General features: G+C 35.4%; 1 protein-coding gene across 1 annotated transcript in view; it reads right to left on the bottom strand.

Annotated features, from left to right (window-relative positions):
* Nucleotides 1-10626: 10626 nt before the first annotated feature.
* LOC106462781 (matrix metalloproteinase-2-like) overlaps nt 10627-25338 on the bottom strand; it is a 109654-nt gene continuing 94942 nt past the window's right edge. The window contains exons 5-8 of the mRNA XM_013922743.2: nt 24918-25177; nt 22452-22596; nt 16431-16694; nt 10627-15896 (exon numbers count right to left, since the gene is read on the bottom strand). Coding sequence (XP_013778197.1) covers nt 15667-15896; nt 16431-16694; nt 22452-22596; nt 24918-25177 — 899 coding nt within the window. The 3' untranslated portion in view covers nt 10627-15666. The remainder of the gene's footprint in view (nt 15897-16430; nt 16695-22451; nt 22597-24917; nt 25178-25338) is intronic.

The raw sequence follows: 25338 nt of genomic DNA, 5'->3' as shown, positions 1-25338 counted from the left end.
AAACAAACAAACTATTCCGATTAATTAATTTCGCTTTATCTGGCGCACTTATATACAAGAATAGAGGGTGCGTACGAAAGACCAGAGTTGCCACGAACAGATATGATCCTTCTAGAATATCATGACGTGTTACTAGCGTCACGTGACTTCCGCTGTCGTAACAATAGCAAGAATTAGGATTTCATTTTCCATCCCGATGTCATTTTTGAAACCATTGTGATCATCTTCTCTATCTTTAGGTAAGGAATGATACTTAAGATCCTTTAACTTAGACTTTATCTTAGTTTTCATGACTATTGTTGTATAAGGAAATTGTGCGAAGCATACCAAGTATTGAGTTTTAAATAAGATATTCAAATAGTAATAAATTAGATAAACCACAGAATCGATTAATTTTAAAGCTATTTCTGAATTCGGAAAACAAATATGATCAATTTAAAGCGCTCATTTAAACTTACAAACTAGATGTTAGTGTTTAATGAATGACTTAACAAGTTCCAATCACAGGTGTTTCTCACCGATGGCCAAGATTAGTTACCTTGGCCACTGACTATAATAAAGACTGTTGGTGACATCGCGTTAGAGTTTGCACCCCTTTTTAGCTGTCTATATCGTAAACCACGACAGTGGTTCATAATAGGACTCGCAATGAATTGTACAAAACCCTAATAGAATGTTCAGGCAAAAAGCACTTTAAACAGTTAAATAAACACTTTTAAACGTTTACAATTGACTGCTAAAGCTGTACACATATAGAAATACAAAAAAAAAGCACGCATATTACATGTAAAGTAAAATAAAATCCCCTCAAAACGGTCTGTTTGTAGTTATTCTTATTCTCTTGCCAGCCTACAATAAAAACGATTCGAAATATTGCACCCAAACCTCTTGTTAAATACTAACTATGGTACTGCAAAGGTCGTAGGGGTACTGAAAAGTCGATTTGTGTCTTCTATGTTTTACATAAGCTAAAAAACATCATAATTCTAATGTAAACAGTGTTGTCATTACCCCTTGAAGTTAGCTTTTTTATAAATATCTGGTGTTTTTGTAAAAACCTTAAGTACTTGGTGAAACAGGAATTATCAGCCAATAATAGATGAACATTAGATGACTGTAACATGTAGAAAACTCAGTCGGTGTCAGTAGTAAGCCTAGTACTTGCGTGGCCCGCCGCAAGATAGCGCCACGTATGTCGAGGGGTGATGTCATCAAAGATGACGAGGTCATAGTTCCATTTTCGTCGCAAGAGGGCGCCACACGCACGTGTGTGTGTGTCGACATAGAAGATGACGAGGTCATAGTTCCGAGATTTTAGGCCGCCATGACAAGCGGCCATGTTGTCATAGTGTTGAAATTGTAGTTCGATATCAGACAGTGCCCAGTGCTCTGAATATCAAAATGAAGAAATTCAACCAAGTGCGGGTAAACGGCAAGAGTAACTATGACTGTCTTAAGGAAGGTGACCCAAACTATCTTAGGATGGGGCAGAACTGGCCACTGAGTCTATAATGTTGCACACACTATCTTTGGAGGTACCTCCCTGTGGTATGGCTGGATACAGGCTCGCCCTGTAATTAAACCCTCCAACACGTGAAGGAGAACACTAAAAACCCATGTGGTGACTTTGCAAACCACTATACGTCCTATGGCAGGGGAAGCTATCTCCAGATTTTGGGAATGAAAACCCATAAACCGTGATGGGAGCTTTCCGACCTCATCAGCTATCAGGTACCCAGTAGGGGTTTGCAATCCTACCACGTAATTGCATTTTATAGGGGGCTGACTGTTTTTCAATATGGATAACTTGGTAAATGGTAACTGCTATAGTTTGGCGCCAATGGGGTGCCAGGGTGGCTGCCAAACCCAGACAACTTGGCACCAACTGGGGATGGGAACTTCCAAGCGATTCTCTGGCAATATGGGACGACAAGGGACTCCAAACATCCAGGGCCCAGCATGGCCACTTGGTTAGGGTGCTTGACTCGCAATATGCGGGTTCGAATCCTCGTCACACCAAACATGCTCGCCCTTTCAGCAGTGGGGGTTATAATGTGACCGTCAATCCCACTATTCATTGGTAAAGAGTAGCCCAAGAGTTGGCGGTGGGTGGTGATGACTAGTTGCCTTCCCTCTAGTCTTACACTACTAAATTATGGACGGCAAGTGCAGATAGGTCTCGTGTAGCTTTGTGAGAAATTCTTAACAAATAAACCAAACCAAACATCTGGAATAGTGGTATTGGAAAGAACCTATTCCACCACCAACTCACGTACCCAAAGTGTACTCAGTGCAACAGGCCAACTACCTACCAGGCTAGGTAGGTGCAGAACCACACAGGTGGATGTCTTGTTTAATAGCACCTCCCTGGATGAGGCCTGTCTAAACCAAACCACTGAAGTGGATGGTAATTTTAATTATGATACAGAATCGTCCGAGTCTGAACTCGATCCAAGTTCGACTACATCTGTAGACAACTACATACTGTTGGCAGAAATACAGTTATATTCGACTATAACTGAGGGTGACAACACCACACTCAATAGCTCTGAATTAGCCTTGGCATCTCTTGACTATCGAGACACGACTATATCTGCAGACAACTCCATTCAGTCAGCAGAAACACTGTTGTATTCGACTACAACAGATAGTAGTGACCTGGATATGATAATACCTACAGCTGTAGACAGCTTGTCAGCAGTAAGCCAGTTATCGAGCATAACTGAGGGTAATACCGAACCAGACAGGACTATAAATGCAGGCGATACCATCCTGCTCGCAACACAGTTTTTCGACTACAACTGATAGTCGCGATCCTGATACGATGAAACTTACAGCTCGTCAGCAGTAAGCCAGTCATTGAGCATGACTGAGGGTGAAATGGACCAAGGACTGCTACTTGCAGATAACTCCAACCCATCTGCATAGAGCCAGTTATCGCGCATAACTGACGGCAGGTTAGAATGGGTCGGCACAATGGTGCTTATACCCTTCAAAAAGGTGGCATGCAACCTGTGTTCCCATGAATTTTTAGTTTTTTCCAAGTTTGCAGTCCATCAGGAAAACACTCATAACTCAGTGGCACAAGCCCGTTGCTCATATTGTGGTAAGTGTGATAGCAATCACCACGCAATAGCATGCCACATACCGAAATGTCCTCTGCAGCAAACTGTTACGTTTGCTGCAGGTCTAAGCAATTTCACTTGTGATATTTGCGAGGATAGATTTAAGACCAAATCTGGGCTTTCACAGCACAAGTGTCATTAGCATTCTAACATCAGGAATGCTGAATGAATCAACTCTCTGGGGGTCAGGACGGCATTGGCATGCCCACGCCAGGTAGTTTGGTCTGAGGAAGAAACAAACCCTCCATTAAGTGGAAGTAGTGTACTCGGGCAATAAGAACATCAATGTCCTTTGCATGGGACATCTACCAGGCGAGACTTCCAAATAGGTCTCTGACAAGCGTCGTGACATGCACAAGATACGGTCTTCTAACACAAATGCTTCACCCACCATCCCAAGTCGTGAAGATCCTGTTGAGCAGGTCGTGCAATATGAGGAGATGGACTGGTAGGGAAGACTTTCTCTTCCAGACCCTGACTCGAAATTCTGCTCATATCTTGACCAGCTAAGAGATCAGAAGGGACTCACTGAACCAGTATGGTAGAAATTCGAAATAGTGACTAAACAGTGGGTAGACAATTTAGCTCATACACAAGCATCTTGGAATCATGAGAGAACAACCAAACAGGTGACAGAAAATAAAACACCTGCACAAAGACCGTACGAAAGGCGTCTCCAGGGATTGGAACATCATAAGTGGTTTCAGAGGATGTATGACCTCCAGCAAAATACTAGATGGCTGGGACACTGTCAGGTGTAACCTCAAAAAGGAGGTCACAGGCCACTACGATCAGGTCTATGGCATTTCAAATGATAAGTTTTTCTTGATGACTGCCCCAGACCACCAGGGGCTAACAATACCAACCTCCAGAAACCGTTTACTCTCGAAGAAGTGAAACTCTCACTTCAGGACATGAAGAACGGGGCAGCTGGAGCCAACAACATCACTCTAGCATTTCTACAAAAATGTCTGAAGTGCGGTCTCGATGTTTCCTTGACAAATGTGTTTAACCTCTGGAAATTCTCAGGTCGCATCCCTGAGTGCATGAAATCTAATAGATCAGTGCTCATCCTGAAAGGGAAGAGTGATCTGCACGAGGTCAAAAACTGGCAGCCAATAACAATCTCATCAGTTGTGCTGTGGCTATACTCCAGGATTTTGGCACACCGTCTCGAGCAGGCATTGCAGACCAATGCCTGACAGCACGGCTTTATCTCTCAAGCTGGATGTAGGGATAATCTATTTCTACTACAATCTGGTATGAGGAGGGCTAAACGAAGGGGAATGCTGGCTCTAGGATTTCTTGACTTGTCAAAGGTCAAAGGCATTTTACACAGTTGGTCACAAAGATCTTCTGGCCAGCCTGGAAAGTTTTGCTATCCACCCACAGTTCATCCGAATCGTGGAGGATATGTATACTGGTGGCTCGACGTCCTTTCAGGTAGGCACTCAGTCTACTTGTCCCATCGTCTCCTATACTTTTCAACATTGCTCTGGACCCTCTCTTACATCATCTGGAAGAGGAAGGCCGAGGCTTTATGCTGGTGGAAGGGCAGGTTCCTGTCTCAACTCTAACATACGCTGATGATATGTCATTACTAGCTAAAGATCATGCCAGCCTCCAGTCGCTGTTGAATGTAGTGGAGAAATATTGTTCAAAAAACGGCCTTGGTCTTAACATCTCCAAAAGTGCCAGAATGCTAATTAGAAGGTCGAATAAGACATTCACTATTAACGATTATCCCTCTTGGACAGTCAATGGTGAAACACTCCCGATGATTGGTCCTGAACAATCGTACCATTAGCTAGATGCTAGCACCTGCCCATGGACTGGGGTTAACAACGAGCCTGTCAATCCCCTCCTGGAGAGAGGGGTCGACCAAATTACAGAGACATCTCTCAAGCCACATCGGAGGGTCTAAATACGCTGTGCCAAGGCTATTTTACCAACTTGAGCTGGACAAACTGAACCTGGGTAAACTCAGGGAACTAGACAACCTTGTCAAAAAGGCTGTCAAGCATTGGTGTCATCTGCCTGCCTGTATGGCCAACTGTCTGCTATACTCCCGTCATTGTGATGGGGATTTAGCTATCGTAAAATTAGAGTCTCATGTCCCGACGTTAAAGATCAAAACGTATTTGAGGCTTGTGCACTCTACTGACCCTGTAACATCATATTTGGTGGAAGAAGATGGTTTGTTGGAAGCTATCGATGGTATCGCTCAAAAGGCTGGACTTCCGATCCCTACATCTGACCAGTGATCTGGAACATATCATTCCAAATGAAGAGATGTGGAAAGGAGAAACTGAAAAAGGCTGGCCCTGCAAGGGCCATGTGTGGAACTCTTCAAAGGCTCAAAATCTGCCATTCACTGGTTGCTCAAGCCAGTTGGTATGAAAGCCCACCACTGGGTGTAGTGTCTAGCTTTTCGAGCAAATGTATACCCTACCAGGTAGGCCCTCAGCAGAGGAAACCTCTCAAACACCAAGGACTCTGCCAAATGTCGGGGATGCACAGCAATGAGAGAGACCCTATGTCATCTAAGTGGTTAATGTCCAAAATTGAAGCCTATGAGAATACGGCATACCACAAAATCTGTGACCACTTGATCACGGAGGCGAGTCACAAAGGATGGAAAGTTCTCCAAGAACCAACCATTATGACTAACACTGGTGAGCGTCGGCGGCCAGATCTGATCTTCCATCATGATGATAAAGCGGTGGTTGTTGACACGATGGTTTGTTATGAACTCATGAGTGAATCACTGAAAGAAGCTTATGCTTCCAAAGTGACTCGATACGAAAATTTGGCTCCACAAATAAAATAACTTATAGGGGCTACCTCCATTGCTTTCATGGTCTCCTTATAAGCGCCCGTGGTGCCTAGCTTCCTGAAAACATGGACGTGCTGGCCGATCTAGATTTCAGGTCCAAGTACTTTGAAGAGTTCTTGTGTAGGCATACCATCCTCTACACACTGAACTTGTTGTGGAAATCAAATAACGAAACATATCTTACTATTTAGTAAGTTATCAGTGATTTCTCCTACTGTGGCTAGCTGGGATGATATATAACATCTCGCCATTTCATGAAGAAAACCCCAGCATCTATCGGTAGCATCGATCCTGACGTAATATTGGGTAATGGAAAATATTGATAGCCAAATGCCTCGACATCTAATTGGTGATGCGAATGAAGGGATTAACGAGATTCCCACTGTCCCTATCTACTATTTAGTGAAACCACAGCCAAGGGAACGGGCTTGCAAAAATCAACTGGGAACTTATTTAGGATGAATTGATTAACTGATGTTAAGCGTCCATTTTAGGACAATGTAATTAATTATTGATTATTCTAGCTGTAGTACTGATCCTCTGTACGGGAATTAATGAAAGGACATAAAAAACGCAATGCATCAAGATAAAATTACTGGGTGTTTGCTGCCATCTAACGGGTACTATTGGAGTTTTGGACATATAGATAGTTAGATACATCGTAAGTTCCTTTATAGTAAGATTCATGTTGAAACATCTATGAGTCATCCTCTACTTCGTGACACTATTACGTAATCACCAATTATGGTAGTCTGTCTGGTATCGAACAATAAATTCAACACTATGACATCATAACTATCTGTCTGGTATCGAACTACAATTTCAACACTATGACAACATGGCCGCCTGTCATAGCAGCCTAACGACACACATACCCTGGTGGCAAAACTCGGAACTATGACCTTGTCATCTTCGGTGTAGACACATACACACACATGTGCGCCGGGTCATCTAAGTGCTAGCCTTACTACTGGTGTCTTTAGGGAGCCAACCCCAATACTATGTATGAAGTGAAGGATAAAAAAAATCAATACACATAATATTAAATTTTATTACATACATTCTTAGAATAATTAACCTCAAAAGACACAAAGGTTTACTTAAAGCGATGTTTTAGACATGTATGTTTTATTTGAAAAGGCTGCTTTTCCACTGGTAAAATTTTATACGTGCTTAGTAGGGGTTGTGTCTTAGTCTAGGCATATATTTGCCCACTGCTATGCATTATATATGTAGAGTTTTGATACTCAGAAACTATATATGTTCACTGTATTCTCGTACAATCTCCAGCTGCAACTCAACAGTGTACATCTGGAATTAATGCAATCAAGTAGTCAACGGTTACAGTACATCATGTACTGTATCAGTTACCCACTAGCTATGTTAATTATTATTTCAATATATAGGGTTACCTACCATATCAAGTAATCCTTTGCCCATAGTTGAGCATAAAAAAACCAGCAAACAAGATAAATAGAAAATTGGGAATTTAAAAATCTGCTAATAGGATTCGAAAAAAGTAAGCAAAAAAGGCCAGAGATACAGTGTAAATCTTGGTATAGAGACTCCAGCCTTTGTTTCCTTACTTTTTTTTACAATCCCTATTTACATATTTTTAAATTCCCAATTCTTTGGATTGAAGTAAAGCTTGCTATTTATACTGTTCTTGTAAGTATAAGTTTATTTAAAAGCTCTGTAAGTTTATTAGTTTACATAAAATAACCGCTTGCTAGTTTACGTTTTATCGGTAGTAAATCATCCATGTTAACTTGTTTCATTATCTACGTTTACTTGGTGGAATGCTACAATATAAACTTTTAATTTCATCCTAATAATAGTCAACAATTAATACATATAAACGCGGATAAAACTGTTATTTATGCTTTAAAAAGGAATAAAGTATTAACAATCTTCCTGACCCATTTTTTTTGTTCTTGTTTTGTTTCTAGTGAGTTAGATAACCTAAAGAAGAGGCAGCTTGAGTTCTAACAGAAGCAGTTTAGGAGAAATAATTCACCTATGCCAGACACTGATTGAACTCCTCAAGCATCCATAGCTACACAATCAAAGTGTACTCCAAAATACTGTAAATCTGGCAGGGTAAAGAGAAAACTTTCAAATCAGCCAATATATATTGTATGAGACATCCTGCATATTGAGTCAGAGATGCATTGTTATGTACAATTACTGACCTACAGTATATCAAAGTCAACTCAGATATTCCCATCACTTTCGGAAATGGATGGAATACAGGGATTTTCATCTAAGGGAACTCAAGCTGCTGCAAAATGGGTCTGGCGAATCATCTAAAAATAGAGATGTCGTGAAGCCAATGGAAAACAAGGCATCAGCATCCACACCTTCTGCAGAACTGCCTCAAAGCTGCAAATGTGATTAATCGAATAGAGAGATTCTGGAAATTAGAAAATAACTTTAGAAACAAAAATGTTGAAGTTAAGCAATTAATAAAATATTGAATTCGAGAAACCTGTCCTACACAGAGTTACTGGAATAATCCTATGAAGAACCACTGTACATGGTATATATATATATATATATATATAAGAAGATATCTGTACAAAAATCTCTATGCGAAACATTTATTATTTCAACTGCACTGAACACTACAAACAAAGAACCAGAGTCAGCATGTAATCTTGATGCTGTTGCGGGATGTACATCTGAAAGTTCTTTCGGAATAACCAAAGAAGAACTATTTAACATTAAACCGAAAGAGCTCAATCCTGGGAAACATTGCAGTAAACGTTATGTTATATACTTTCCTAGCACGTAACGTGTTCCATACTTTATTCCAGCAGATTTAGGCAGTATCGTTGAGCATGCACAATCGGAAGTGCACTACTTTCAAAGAGGAATGACAGTTGTTCGAAACAGCAACACGTTCTCTGACTTTCAGGCGTATCCTGATAAACTGATGGGCCAGTTATGGCAAGATATATAGCACAGAATACTAAAAACAGCATTTTACGTAAGTAACAAAATCATTATGTACCAAAAGGTGGTGTTGTATTAATACAAATTATTCTGAATAGTCTTCACTGACAGCTAACAGATAAAACGTGCTAACTTTTAACGGATGACATAGCGTCACATGGTAGTAAATCAACCAATAACGAATTTATCCGATAATTGTTTACACTGGTAATACATGATCAATGGTTAACTGAACTAAAGAGATATATTTTACAATATATATACAGTTTTAAATAAAAAAAGCTACAGACTTAATTAACATCAACCATTTTTCTCCTTAAATTCATTCAATATAGCCTTGAAAGAACCATAGCCAACTTCAAATACTACTCTCTCCAATAAATCACTACAAATTTACTAAAATATGAAACTCAAAATAAGCTCGCAATTAAAATTCTAAAACTTGAAACTGTAATCTCTAAAATTCAAACAACTTTTTCTAGACACAACTTATTTTCCGAAAAATTAAACTTGCAAATAGGCAATTGGTTTAATCACTTGAGAATTTTGAGCTTCTTACTCAATTCATTTAATTCAAGACTATCCATCCTGAAATATAACTTTCAGTATACTGATTTTTCCTCCTTAACAAATGCTATTCTAATAATATTTGTAGTGAACTATTGAACATGAAATCATAGCTTTCAAATATGATATACAGTGTTGTATAATGGTAGCACTTTTATTGAACCAGCCCATTCATTATAATCATTCAACTAAAGCACCTACACTTTCTTTCTTTCTTAAAACCAAATTTTTGATGTTATCTTTTGTATGTACACCACTTTTTTTTTTTCTCTAGTTAAAGTTGCTAGGCATTACAATCTAGATAGTATAGCAGAAGCAGTTAAAATAAAACTGGTTTATAGTCACAGTCCTGTTGAAATGCAGTTTCATTCTTAAGAAATAGCAAGTAGCTGGTAATGAATGTAATCAATACAGTAATATGAAGAAAAACATAGCCTTCAGCTTTTTGCAACAAATAATTGTGTCTCCTAGCAGTATTTCTACTGTAGGATTATAAGAACTTTTAAGGGTAACTGCCTTTCCACAACTGGCTGCAGACATTGAAAGGCAGTATAAGGAATTGAGACGTTGTAGGTATTAACACTCAGCTCCATACCATAATTTGATTATCCATGCTTGCTGGCTAGTTTAACATCAGCAATTGGATTTTGTCTGGTAGATGGGATATCCCCAATGAATTTTGGAGCTATTACAACAGGTATTATCCATTACGACTTTAAGGTGACAACTAGGATTTACAATGGATTCTTTACTAAAATCTTCTTAATGCTTAGTTTATATTAACTTCTTTATCGTTTTATAGTGCTGATTTTAGTCGCCTATCAACAATTAATATAATTAATAGTATTGAAGCTATTTATTTCATTATATATATATATATCATCAGGTTTCTTGCACACTCCAATAGTTAACTGCATGTTGTGTTATTACATAATGTATCACACTGCCTATATGTGATGTTAAGTAATGTATTGCACTGGATACGTTGATTGAAGATTTCTCATAATGAAAGTTAAGAAAGATTAAGTATCAAACCATTTAGTGTTTAAAATGTTTCATATTTAAAACAATCCATAAAATAGTAAACGTAAGATAAACAAGAAGTATTGTTACAAGACTCATATTTTGAGCACATCAAATTCATTCAGAATTTATTGATTCATACCATATTTGAAATTTACAAAGGAATCAAAACATTCTAAGCATTAATATGATAAAACAGGAAAAATACATTATGTCTTTGAGGTTTATATGTGTGTAGATGTAATAAAGTATTTTTACTTCAGGAATCTTTAAATATACATATTTTTGCACATAAAGAAACAATTAGTCAGGAATAGATCTTACACTTAGAACTAGTTGGCCACGAGGATTAAGTGATTATAATTAGTATGATGTATGCATAGGTTTTAAGCATGGTGTATAATAAAGCAAATGTTTGTAGTTTTCATGGAATGCAACATAAGTAGAAGTACTGTTTTAGTTTTTCTTGTAAATTATGAAATAATCCATATTTGAAATTACCAGTATTAATAATAAAGGACTTTACACCTTAAACTTTACCAGTATAAAGTATATTGAACTATTTGAGTATCCTGTTTCATCATTTTTTTTAATGGCTGTAACTATCAGAGTCACATAAGACTAAAGCTGACCCAGTAATAGCAAACTGCTAAAATGCAAGCTACATACCATATATAAATTTAACTAGCTATCACCATGCAACTCGATATAAGATATACAGCCCAGACAAATTTTATGTTAAACTATCCTTATGTAAAAATACTATTAAGTATGGTAATACAAAAACATATCTTACAACATAATCTTCTTACTGAAACGTTAAGCTAGATTCCACAACATAAACATCCATATTTTCAAAAATATGAATATCGTCTGTGTATAAAACATTGCATCATATAAGCCTCCTAGATACCCTGTTGTTCAAGAGCAGATGTAGTCAAATATTTAACATACTTAGGCAGTGATGAAAAAATGCTAAAATATCTCACCATTTATAATTCTGTAAGTTTAAATTTCTTCTGATACATGTACAATAAAATAGAAATATTAAAAACACTAAACATCATTTAAACAAGGTATTACTGTTACCACAAGTCATACATCAACACACACACTTTAAATTCTTATAGACTGATTAATTCTAAAATTTTCAATTGTTTTCAAGTTAACAACTAAAACAAAACAAACATTCCTAGTTACTTGAAGTATTTCATTAAAATATTATTTCAATTTGCTTTGTTGAAAAGAAAATCATATATGTACAGTGTTTGTGCCAGTATCACAACAATAAAAGTATTCAAGATAGGAAGATAATGTTTTTGGAAGATAATATTACCATTGTAATTTTAGAAATATATCATGACATGTTTCCCACTTTTGTGTTACTGATATACATAGAACAACAGAAGTGGAAACATGGCTTCCTACAAAGGTCTTTGAGAACTTATTTAAAAAAAGTTGAGTCTAATACTGTTAGCTATTAGAGACATCTAGTAAAACTGCTGCTTACTGCTTGTGAAAAAAATAACAGAAGATAATAATTTTTACTTTTTTGCATTGCATTTCGTAGTACATACAGTTAAATAAAAGTTTTGTAAGTTCTTTGTCGTTTAAAAGATTAAAAGGAATAAGCTTTTTCTTTTTCTCTATTTGCAGGTTATGTAATGTGAAATCAGTAATGTTATTGCATGAACAAAGTTTAATATTTATGATATTAATGACAAACCAGTATCATAATAAGAGATGGGTAATATTTTTACAAAAACAAATACTACAGTCTCGGTTAACATTTTTAACAATATAGAAAATATAGAAAAAAGTGGAAGAATTCGAAATTGTTGATGTATATTTTAAACTCATAAAATGGGATTGAAAATTTAAACAATGTGTACATAATACAGGTCAATCATCTATATTAGTTTTTATATATATTTTCTTTATAATAGAGGTTTGCAAAAGTTAATTAAGCAAATACAGTAGTGGAAGTCCATTTACAATTAAAGTATACATAATCAGATCTTTACCTGCCATGCCGGAACACAGCTTAAGGAAAATGAAAGCATGTAGAAATGAAAAAAAAAATTACATGCATGACAATCCACATAATGTGACAAATTCTTTTATGGATAGACTAAGTTTTATTGAAAAAAAATTGACTTATATAAATATGATGACTATAACTTTATAAATAATTTAATAGAAGTTGAATTTTTATGCAGTACCTAGATATCAAGTGCTGTTGTATGAAAAAGGTAATACTTCATGAAAAAGAAAAAGTTTTCATTGTAATACCACATACATCAAATCAGCTTGATAAAAAAATAAATGAGAGGTTTTTCTAGGCTTTAGATCAATAGACATTAAAAATTCTTCACATAAAATAACAGCAGTTTAACTTGGCTTGAGCAAAATAAGTGATTAAGAATGAATTAGATAATACTCTTAAGTAATTACACTATGTGGTATGAGTTTACCAGTTTCCTAATAATAGTTGTTAGTGTTCCTAAACATTTTTTTTTATACATGTACATATAGTATTCCTTTTTACTCACATGTATCACTACTGGTATAGTTTTTATTATATCCAGAAAACACCCAAAAAACTTGAGCCATTTTAGGAGTGGACAGTTCTTTGAAAGCACTAAAGTTTTCAAAAAATGTTTGAGCTTATGGATTCTTTCAAAGTTTTGGGCTATTTCTTTGAAAGTGCTATAACTTTTGTGTCATTTTATAGAGTTCAGTCTTTGAAAGTGCTTTACATGCTGAACTGTTCTAAAGAAACCACTTTTCAAAGGACTATAGATTTTGAGTCATGTTTTGGAATTAACAATTGCTTTTTTGTGTTTCACAGTGTTATCTTACAAAGTGATATTTTTGATTAATACATCACAAACAGTTTTTTGTTATTAAATATTTTCCTTTTATCAAAATTTCCAGGAAAAAATAATATTTTAGGGGTAATATAATGCTATTCAGGTGAAAATTTTTGAATGATTCTAAAAATATATTTGGAAAAATTAGGGCAAATGCTCAGTTCAAAAGTGACTGACATATAATATTAATAATGATATCGTAAAATAAGGTACTCGTTAGTAACCAACAAGGTTTTTAAAATATACTTACTATATAATTTGTTTCAGATTGTTTGTGCGAAGCTGCAAAAAGGCTATCTGCACATAGTCATTCCAAATTTTAAACTGAAAGACTAGAGGGGAGGCAACTAATCTGTAGTGCCTACAGCCCTAAAGTGAGGAGTGTGTTTTCGTAGCAACAGGCCACCAACATAAACCTTTAGACCCACAGTCCAAGCACCCAAACCACTAAGTTGACCCTGGCCCTTTACCATATCAAAACTTTAAATTTTCTTTACCTAATAAGAACAGATTAGTTGAAAATATCTCAACCTTAACATCTTAGGGAAGACTTAAATAATTATAAATTTTGGACTTCTGGATATACTGATTGAAGATTCCTCATACTGTAACTCAAGAAAGATTAAGTATCAAACCAAGTAGTGTTTAAAACCATGCATGTTTAAAATAAACAACAAAACAGTAAACATAAGATAAACAAGAAGTATTGTTACAAGCCTCATATTTTGAGTACATCAAGTACCTTGCTTATTAGTTTCACATATATTTCACTGTTGACTTTTGAATTAACTGAAACACTACAAAATGATATTAATGAAATCATCCAAAGAAAACCCATAAGTTCTAGATTTTTTAGACTAAAAACATAATTTACAGGTGTATTATAAGTGTAAACTTGCATGAGAAAATTTATTTACTAAGATATGATTTCATTTACCAAAATGTTAAAAGCTTGTAACATTCTGGTAAAACTTAAAACTATTTACAGTGCAAAAAAACCCCTTAAAAATTAGCACCAAAATAACAAACACCATTTATCCATTATATATGGCATACCTTCTTCTCTCAGCTGTCATAGATCTTAAAATACATTAAAAATATAGTGTTTTTAATATTCTTAAGATGGAATACAAATTAACTTGAGTTTTTTCTCTTTAAAATAAAAACTCACATAGGCCTTGTTTATAATTCTAACCACAAAGTCGGCTTTTTCCAGTTAAATTGTGACTCTGAATTATGATTAAGTCTTCTGAAGAAACTGCAAGTGGTTATAATTGTAACTAACATTGCTGGTCTTTGGCAGATACATTAGTAGTACATAAACCACAACTTTTTATCTACCCTTTTTTTAAGCAATATATAATTATTCTAGCACCAATGGTGCATCTTTAAAGGGATGGATACAAGCCTGACAAAAGTATTGTTGATCTGAGGAAAGAAGTACTTCCTTATACTCTAATGCATTTATTTTGGGTCACTGACCATTACACAGGTAAGCAGCAGGTGCTAGAAAATGAAGATCACTAGAAATTTCTTCAATTGTTAATTTCTCAATCTTTTTAGTTGGCTTGTGCTTGTAGCTTTATAAACACTTTGGTTGATTTATTTCTTCTATCACAAAACTAAATGTTTAAAACATACATATCCTTTCCCTCTACAAAATTTAATATCATGATGCTATTTGATTATGATTTCAACGATTCTAACTGATATTATCAACTTTAATTCATTAAATAATTTACTATTAATAAATTTGGTCAATATTCTGTTATTCACATTAGCATACCTGTCTTTCCATATAAATATCTTTGCAATCAATGTAGTATGTAGATTAAGGAGTTGGTATTCCTTAAATGACTATATTACTGGTAAGAGTCACAACTATAGTGGCTACAATGGTGATTACAGTTAAAAGGAACCATATTTATAATTAATGCAAGCCAAGACAGAACTTCAGCTGGTGCAATAACTTATAACTTTAAAAATAAACAAAGAATAATCTGTATTGAATATAATAATTTGAGTTTTGTAGGTAGTTTATGAGGAGTATAGGTCAATTCGTTTCCATTTTCATGCTCAAAGTCACACTTTTATGGGATGTAACTTCATCACTATTAACGTGTTTTTCTTACTGTTGAATAAGATCTTTATCTTCTTCCTCCTCATCTTCTTTAGTCACATATAATGAAGACATAATCACAGTGTCAGATGCTTCAAATATAACTATCAGTAAGAAACATAGATTGCATAAATACTCAAGCATCAAGTACCTTTTGTTCTTGATTCCTTAACACAATAAAAACTGTAAAAACAATGTAACAGTAACCAACCACCAAACCAAATTATTGGCTTTCAAAAGCACAGGAACAACTGAATTTCCATCAAGAGGCAACTGTTGATTAGTTCTAGGACAACCAAACCAAACTTCAGAGATATGTTGCTGATGTGGATCAGCAACATTCATCCTTTGATCATTAAAAGTCCAAAAGAACTTACTTTTAAAAAAGTAAGTTTTACCTGAAAAAATCAAATGAACAATAAATTAGATTAATAATGTAAGAAAGCCTGTTTTCTAAAGTTCAATGCTTTATCTTAAAAACATTTATCAAATAATCTATTGTAATATATATATATGCGGGTTATTTATGGACACTTCAGTATGTACCTGTGGCAGTAAAGCCATCTACTTACAAATTTCATGTATATATTTATTCTGTATATTTTAATGAAGATTAAAATGTGATTAAAACATTGTTCCTTATGCACCTATGGAAAAAAAACTAGGGAGAAAGAATAGCAAGTATTTGGAATAAAATAAATAGTTGTAACTATGTTTATCAAATAATATAAAAGCAAAACACCAAGATTTTGAAATTAAATCATTGAAGAAACTTCCATCCTATATGATTTACATTTTTATCTGTAACTGCATGTTTGTGACCTCCATTTCTGGTGTAGGAATTGAAAATCATGAGAAATATTTTTATTTCAAGGACTTAAAATGTAACTAGTTCTGCTCTTTAAAATATTTAAAATAAGTTTGTTGTTTACCATCACTATATTGAAAGGTTGCATCAATATTATAGGGAACACCCCTCCATGTTTTAATATCTCTGGGGTAATCCAGTTCTACTACTCCTTCAGTTTCACTATAACGCCAATATTGTTCCCCACTGAACAGGTATGTCTTTCCATTATGCCCCCACACCATCGCTCCATCAATCTTCTTCAAACTTGTTGGGAGACCAAGATCTGATAATGGTCGAGGATATCCTACCTCTGGTTTGTTTCCATTAAATAGCCAGTACTGATTCCCTATGAAGGAAAAGTTAGTTAAACATTTAAAACTCATGGTTGAAAATTATCTTATCCCTGAGTGACAATGAAATGTACAGATAGAAAACACTTGTTTCCAAATTAACAATACTTCATTAAAAACATATATATGTGCACCAATAACTACAACTCTGTTAAAAAGCAGTGAACTTTTAATCACAGTGCAAAAACTGTATATTATATTCACTCTGTTTAGATGTGGTGATTAAAGCTGGAAGTGCAAACTCAAATATTAGGGAGTAATAAGTGTAAAATTTTGTTTTGACATGTTATTCAAAAAAGTTATTAATCTTGTAAAATGGACTGTATGAGAATACTGGGTATTCTATTAGTTTTAAATATATTTAAACTTCTTTTAGATAGGTATTCATATGCAAAAAAAAAAACGAGTTAGTTGTTTTTGCTGAGGAGTACACTAACAGTTTACACAACAAAATCTATATACACTACAGAAAGATTAACTAAATGCTGGTGAAGACTAATATCAAGCTTACTGTGGAGTAAACTAATAAGAAATAGAATTAAATATATAATGTTAAGCTATAGCATTACATGTAGCTTAGTGTGAAAAGCTAAAAACAGTCATTCAAGTTAGTCTCAAATTTTACCAATTTTTTGCTTTTACTTTGTTTTATTAGAAACAACTGTGCAAGCAACTTCAGTATTCTAATCTAACAATTAAGAAAATTATAAGTTTGAATATGTTAATTTTATAAAAAACCCAAATTTCAGCTAAGAGAACAACGTTCACTACACATTTTCAAGAAAAATACATACATAACAAAGTCAGTAAAAAAGGTGTGTTTTTTGGAGGAGGGGGAATTATTTTATAAATATGACATGAAATTCAACATCAAGTATCTCAGTAATAAATCTGTTCAACAGAGTCCAGCTTAGGAAGGTGATAAATTATTAGACATCTGTAGAATAATAATATGGCTTTGGGATTCTGATCAAAATAAATTATTTTTGAATAAGCAACTTAGCAAGTCATGTGACAGTCAGAGCTGATAAAAAGTTATGGTGGAATAATATGTATCACAACTAGATTTTGACATTTTATAGGTAGTGTGATGTTGCCAAAAAATTGATAATTTTTGGGAAGGGTATGTAATAGCCCTTTCCAATGGTAAAATATTGAAACATTCAGCTCATAATGATGTGTTGAGGTCAGAGATTTAAAATTTCCAAAATGGGGATGTCCCTTGTATTTAATGGTATTGGAAAACAAAGGAATATCAAGAAAGAGACATGCAACAAATCATATCTCAGCCATGGTAAGCAAAAGGTGATGTCTTTGTAACAGGTGAGAATTCACATAGACAACAGTCAGTGGAAAGAATCGTCCACATACCCCAGGCAACAGTACACAATATGATCAAGAAGGATCTTCATCTGAAAAAGCAACACAAGTTACTTCCACAATGTATCTATTAACCTGTTGCATACCTCATACAGCTGAAGAAGGAAATAGGTATTAATGCCATTCCAAACAAAACATACCAGTCAAGTTACTGTATGCAGCACTTACAGATTTCTGTGTGATGGGGCTGTTGAAACGGACATCAGAAAACCATTGTTCTTGTACACTAGATGGATTATGAAAAGCATTAAAGTTATGTGTTTTGAATATATAAATTATGCTGCAAGGCTATTTTCATGATGCACAGTCATCAAATGGAACATGCAGAAATGGCAATATGAGCTGTAACAACATAGTGAGACTCCAAAATAGTTTTAATATACCATAATGTACTCAATCTGTGTATATAGATAAAAAAGAAAGAAGTACTCGTAAAAGTAAATTATTCAAATTTAAAAAGACTTCACTAATTCTGTAGCTTTTGTGGTATGATCTTATTTGATTTTGAGTGACCCATTAAAAAAACAAAAGTCAAATAAAGTAACATATACCTGGTTCTGATATAGTTATAATTTTTGCTATACTGAAAACGTATTTCCGAAGTGTCTCTTATGCAAATGATCATGCATCACTTATCCACCAATAGGAACATAGTACACTTACATGATGCATGTGACTCCATCTATGCGCCTCTACCGAACTATCACTTCAATGTTTGGCAGATGACGGAAGCACCAGAAGTGAGTGGAGAGGAAGGGTGGAAGTGTGAGTGGAGGGAAATATCTATCAAAAAAAATTTCAGTATAGGAAAATTATAACTTTTGATATGGTACTTCCCTCTTCTCACAACAGTAGCTAGAATCCCACATTGATTAGGAGGAGGAACCAGTGCGAGAGAAGAACAGACATAACCCCCCAAAAGCATCCAAAGGATACCCTGTAGATGAGACAGTCAGATCCAAAGATCTGGAGCGGGGAACCGTACTACCTCTGATCCAGGTATACTCTTCACCCAGTTGAAGAATGTGTAAAAATCAGGGCAGAATATGAGAGGAGCACATCCTAGTGGGAGAGAAAGTAATCCTAACTGGAGAAATATATAGTAACTCAATCCCACAATAAGAAAATGGGTGAATGAGGATGCGTCCAAAGGTGTAGAATGGCTAGGGCACAGTGGACTGTAATTGGAAATTCAACTACATCCAAAACATCCTTTTGGGGTACTAACATTTGTGCAAGGGTAGGATGAGGATCATACCATCTTACCTCAATCCCAAGAACAGGGGAATTCAGAACTACTCTGATTCCTGGGTATTACACAGAATTAGCTCTAAGCTATTGATCTGGAAATGTGACATCTGGTATCGAAAGGAAGTTTATCGCATACAATCAACTCCTGCAACAGTGAAACAGGTTGGGACCATTCAAAGGGCAATAACATCCACTTAATAAGAGAGAATGAGGGAGAGCCAAAGATAGAACTGGAATAGTCCCACATATCTCACCTGTGGCCCACAACACAGGAAGATAGACAACCCAAAACCTGTGTGAGGAATTATGTTGATTGGTTCACTCAAAATCCAAAACCAGCTCGTGGGGTACCGACATCCACATGTAGGTAGGAAGAGGTCTCCCAATCGAAGGGGTGAACTGCATTTTGACATCTCACTCCGTTGTATGTTTAATCGCAAATTGGAGGATATTAAATCATCTACACCGGCAGAACACCACTACTCTGATTTGAACTGAATGGTTATAGCCATCTTATGTGGAATCCATCCAGCAGGGTGCCTCCATGGTCAACCACCCCAGTGGCTTGGAACTGGTAAGTAGTAAGTAATCCCATACTCCACTAGAAGAAAGGAGGATGAGAATGCACTGGAGAGCCTGGAAGAATGTCAACACATGAGACAGTGCAGTGGGTGATCTCGAAACCCTATTTTAAAAAGCAGACAATACCGATTTTTTCAATCAAGGCATAGCAGAGATGGGTAGCTATCCACATCTGCTTTACCCAGAAAGTCCATGGGAGGTACGGTCTGGGACTGGCTAATTTATGAAGCAAATATTGCAAGATATTCACCTACAAGCAATCTTGTGAAACACCACATCTCAAAGGTGAGCGTGCAGAGCCATGGAAAGAAAGTACTATTCAACATGGCATACAATGCGGATTTGGAGTTAAAGAATACCTGGTCAGGCACCACTCGCCACAGAGCAGGATCCAAGTAATGAAGGTATGATGATTGGGCCCCTAGAAAAAAATAAATTATCAATATAGACTTACCTAGTTTCAGAGTCATACCAAAGATTGGAGTATTGCTACAGACGGAAGGCGAAAACCCAAGGAAGCTGAAACTCCCAGTAATGGGAGTTGAACGTGTTAGGGTTGGTTCATATGCCCGATTGTAGGATTTCCTCCAGAAGTTCACAAAGACGAGAAGGAAGGGAAAAGGCGAGGTGTCAGATATGATTAGAGGTAACACAGTACAAGTTACACTGGGAAGGGGACAAGGAGGAATAAGCCAACTGGATCAAATGACAAATCCAACTGGTGAGTGTAAAAGAGGAGAGATCCCTGTATGAAGAGGGTTGGCAAGGGATAAAGAGATTAGAATGGGAACCATGGAAGGAAGGTGTGTGGGCAATATAACAATGAACAGGACATAGAAGTCTATCCAAATTGGGATGAGGGTAGAGATGAGAAATAGAGGATAGGGAAATAGGCAAAAGGGAGGAGTTACCCTCACGAATAGCCAAGGTTTTGGGGAGGAAGGAATGATCTGGATGAAGGAGAAGATAAGTAGGGTGGTAAAGTGTGCATGTAACGTCGATGGCAAAAAGTTAGACCATCAATGCCCACAGACCAGAAGGAGAAGAAAATACACCTTAAGGGACAGGTGAAACAAAGAACATGAGAATATAGGGTCGAATGGAAGTAAAGTAAGGGAATGGAGGACCACATTAATATCCCAATCCAAAAGGAACAGAAGTATGGGATAAAGCTGTCCGATAACCTGAAATCGAGGAGACTGAAGATCCCCAGTTGAAAAGCCACGTGAGAAATTCTGAGGCACCAGCAACAGTAGGGCGAGCAGCCAGAAAACCCCGAGCCTGTGCCTATGTGCACTACCATAGAGGAAGTAAGGATGGATTGGGCCAAATGAAAAGTTACACGATGAGAGAAACCAGATCTCCTTGCCAAGGCACACATAAAAGCCAGGCATGAAGACGGAGGACATGAAGTGTGGTATATAGAACTGGTGACTGGGATTGACAAATGAGGTTGGGTAATAAGGGAAGTGGTACTGAATGGAATAACTGTAGTTAGGGTAAATGAGGAAACAATAGTTGAGCTAGCCAGTAGGAAGCAATCAGAAGTACCTGGCATGAAGTGGCATGGATCATGGAAACTACCCAATGAAGTAATCGGATAGGGGGATAAACACATAGGAATTTGTGTGCCCAATCCTGGCTGAAGGTATCTATAGCCAAAGCCTGAGAATGGGAGACTAGGGACCAAAATAGGGGTAACTGGTGATTAAGGGTGGTGGTGAAAGCATCAATGTGAGGAATACCCCACATACAGCAAAGCCACCAGAAAATGAGAGGACGTAGAGATCACTCTGTTGGGTAAACCTTGAAGAAGCGGGAAAAACGATCCACCACAGGTTGAAAGCACCTGGGACATGATACGCAATTAAGTGAATGTTTTGTGCATGGGCCCAATATAGGAGATACAACGTGAGAAAACAGAGGGATCTCAAATGGGTGGTGCCTTGGTGATTGATATAAGCCAGCACCGTGGAATTGTCAGAATGGATCATTACCATACAATGTTTGACAATGGAAAGAAAGTGTATATTCTTGACATTTTCCTTTAAATGTTAGGTCAGCTAGTTAGGTTTGATACTTGCTGTTGTGATTTTCCTATTGTTTAGGAACATCCCTATCTTCAATTGAAATTATAGTCAGAGACTCTAACAACTTGCTAAAAACTTAAGCTAAACATTGAACCTCGTCATCTTTTTCTTCAACTAAAACTATTTTCAGGTTAATACAAGCCAAAGTTACAAACGTTCATGAAACCAAAATGCCATTATACTTTTTATAGTATTAAAAATACTATAACGAGTTCAAATAAGTGCAGAGTAGAGAAAATAAAATATATATTTTGATGGAATGAAAACAGACTTACTTCAACTTTCAAGAAAGAATTTACGCAGTTTGAAAATTTAAGTTTTGTTTTGTTTTAGGTTTCTGTTATATTTTCAAAGCATAGACTTTTAGAAAATTATTAATACAGAAAGTGAAATAACACCAACACGTGATTTGTCAACAAACATTTTAAGAAAAGGATTGGTTCAGCTCACCACTAAAGAACACGATTTTTCCATCATTAGTCCTCTCATATACTGCATCAACTTTCTTCAAGCCACCGTACCAAAACTTATCAATTTCTGTCGGATAATGACTAGCCCACCGAATGGAACCTTTTTCATCCAGACGCCAAAAGTACTATTAAACGAAATAACACCAACTTTTAGTTATTAACATGCAAAGTGTGTAGAAAATTATAAGAAGCTATCTATGTTTCATTATCTTAACATCTTAATTCTCGTGGCTTCTAAGAATTAATCCTATGATTCCTGTGTGATTTACATAAATGATTATTTTTTTAGCAAATTATACATATACATAGGGAGTAAAGTGGGCGAAGCATTATTCACTCTCAACAATTAAATGGGTCATTTGGTAAAATTTAGTCATTCGAGTTTTTGAAAATTCAATGAGAATGAAGAAATGAATTTCACCGCATGCAAAACCATTTGGTAACAAGAATTTTCTTTTGAATTGTTATTTGTCATTGCATTGTGTTTCCCACAATTTTTTTAATTGCTTTTTTATTATTTGCGGTTGACGATTTCGCAAATCCACCAGGAATCGAGAAGCAAGCTTAAACTTTTATTGAATAGTAAGGAGTTTGTTATCGAATGCGAAACCGTTCGGTAATAAAAAAAACTTTGCACTCCCTTGATATTTATCGTTTTATATATTTAATTTTTGTTATTGATCCAGCGACATTGATTATATCGAAGAACTCTTCAGAACTATTTTCAAGCTTTTGAAAATCCACCAATAATGACAAACCAAACACAATTTTACCCAATCATGTAAAGTTTGTTTTAACGAATTGAATGCGAAATTATTAAGCAAAAACAAACATCACACTTATTTATCGTATTATAGTTGTCTTTCCCGACCAATTAAGTGTTCATATTCTATTCATTAACCGACAAAACTTAAGTGAATTAACATACAAACCAATTGAAACTCATGAATTTCGCGTGAGATATTTTCATCTTTTGTCAGGCCTCATGAATTTTTATGTGAACCTCACGAAGTTTTATGTATATAGGACTTAAAAACTATTTTCTTCAGTTTTCCTTAGAATCAAATACTGTTACAATGTATGATGCGTCTAGAAATTCCTTGTAAAACTTGGGAAAAATGTAATTTATATAAATACACATACATATATGAAATATATATATAAATTACCCTCAACGTCACAACTTGAATCGAATGGTGTTTAAAACAGTTTTTAGATCTTAGAACTATCCAGACACATTCATAAAAAATAATTAACATAGTTTCGTAATAGTGATTTATTAAGACCATTATTGATGGGTTATTGTGTTAATTCTATAATCTGCACATTTCACAAAGATCCAGAACACTTGTTAGCACCTTATCAATGGGGTGTTATAAACACCAGGACAGGTCAGATTTTAAAAACTATGGTATTAACTTCATTCTTATACACTGGAGTATGGAGATGTTTGTCAGGGATATCGTGTCCTTCCTAAATCTGAACCAGAGTAATGTTAAGACAGTTCCACAGATGTTTGTATATATTATTTCACCAGGTTCATCAGCCAAGACTAGGAAAAGTTGAGAAAAAAAAAGGTTGTATTGATTGTAGACTTTAAGGACAAGCATAAAACCATGCATATCGACAGTGATGGTCTAAAAATGCTGGATTTATGGAAAAACAATTAAAGCAATATGATATATATAATGGGTGCAAAGGATATGTTCTTTTTTTATCCCACAAATATGCAAGATCATATTATTATTACAGGATAAAATTTAATAACCTGAACTTGTATCAATTGAAGAATGATGATAATAAATAAAATTTGTGGGTTAATGGGGAAATGGGAAATATTAATAACACACTTCCAGATCAGGCCCATTGTGCTTTAATACATTGCATCATAAACAAGAGATTGAGTGTAAGTTAACTTAAAGCAAATGAAACACAGAATACAAAAAATTTACAGGTTCTGTAAAGGCAGATTTGGCAATTTCTACAACATTCCACACACATTTTAAAACTTTCTACAGTCAGTAGTTGTTTTCACTTTATTTTTTTTTTATTTTTGTAATTGTGGAATCACAAAACAGTAGGAAGTGATCCTGATACTTATTTCATTTAGGATATTTACTTTCATGTGTTCATAATAATTTTTAATTGAAAATTATTTTTATTAACATCTCTAAGAAACATATATTTTTATGGTTATAGAAATAATTTATTTTGCACATTTTCTAAATAATTACTAACGACATAAAGGCCTAAAATGGCAATAACATTAAATTGTAGGTAGTTAACCATATCAAGTTTTGATTTCAATTACTAGTATTTCGTACAATAGTTGAAATAATTTTGTACAGTTTTTATATACTTAAAAATTCTAACATGATTTAAACCTACTCTGTATTTGTACTTATGCACAGAAATTATTGGCCTAATACTACTTCACAGTACTCACTTTATCTTTAAACAAGAATATTTCGTTGCGAATAATTGAAATAGCATCTATATGCATATCACAAGCATCAGGTTTCTTGGGTTGAGGAGGAGGTGTTGGCTTGGGTTCCTCTGGTAAAGGAGTGGAAGGACGAGGATGAATAGGCCGTTGGGTTATTGGTCTCCAAACTGGTTTCTTTGTTGTTGTAGGTTTGGGTGGACGGACTTTAGGAGGCTGTGTCAGTGGTGGCATTGGAGCCCAAGTTTTCGGATTCTTAGAACCTGAAAGAAACGGTTTTGATAGTTAGCGATTTGCAAATTATTAATATACTAAAAATTTTATAACGAAAATCTAAACATTAATAAATTAAAACATACAAGGTAACACTTGCAAGTAGGTCGATGCTTTCAAAAATTACAACATATGTGCATTTCTACTCTTT

Source organism: Limulus polyphemus, unplaced genomic scaffold (genome assembly GCF_000517525.1).
Source record: "Limulus polyphemus unplaced genomic scaffold, Limulus_polyphemus-2.1.2 Scaffold1248, whole genome shotgun sequence".
NCBI classification, from domain to species: Eukaryota; Metazoa; Arthropoda; class Merostomata; order Xiphosura; family Limulidae; genus Limulus; species Limulus polyphemus.
This window is presented reverse-complemented; position numbering and strand designations above follow the sequence as displayed.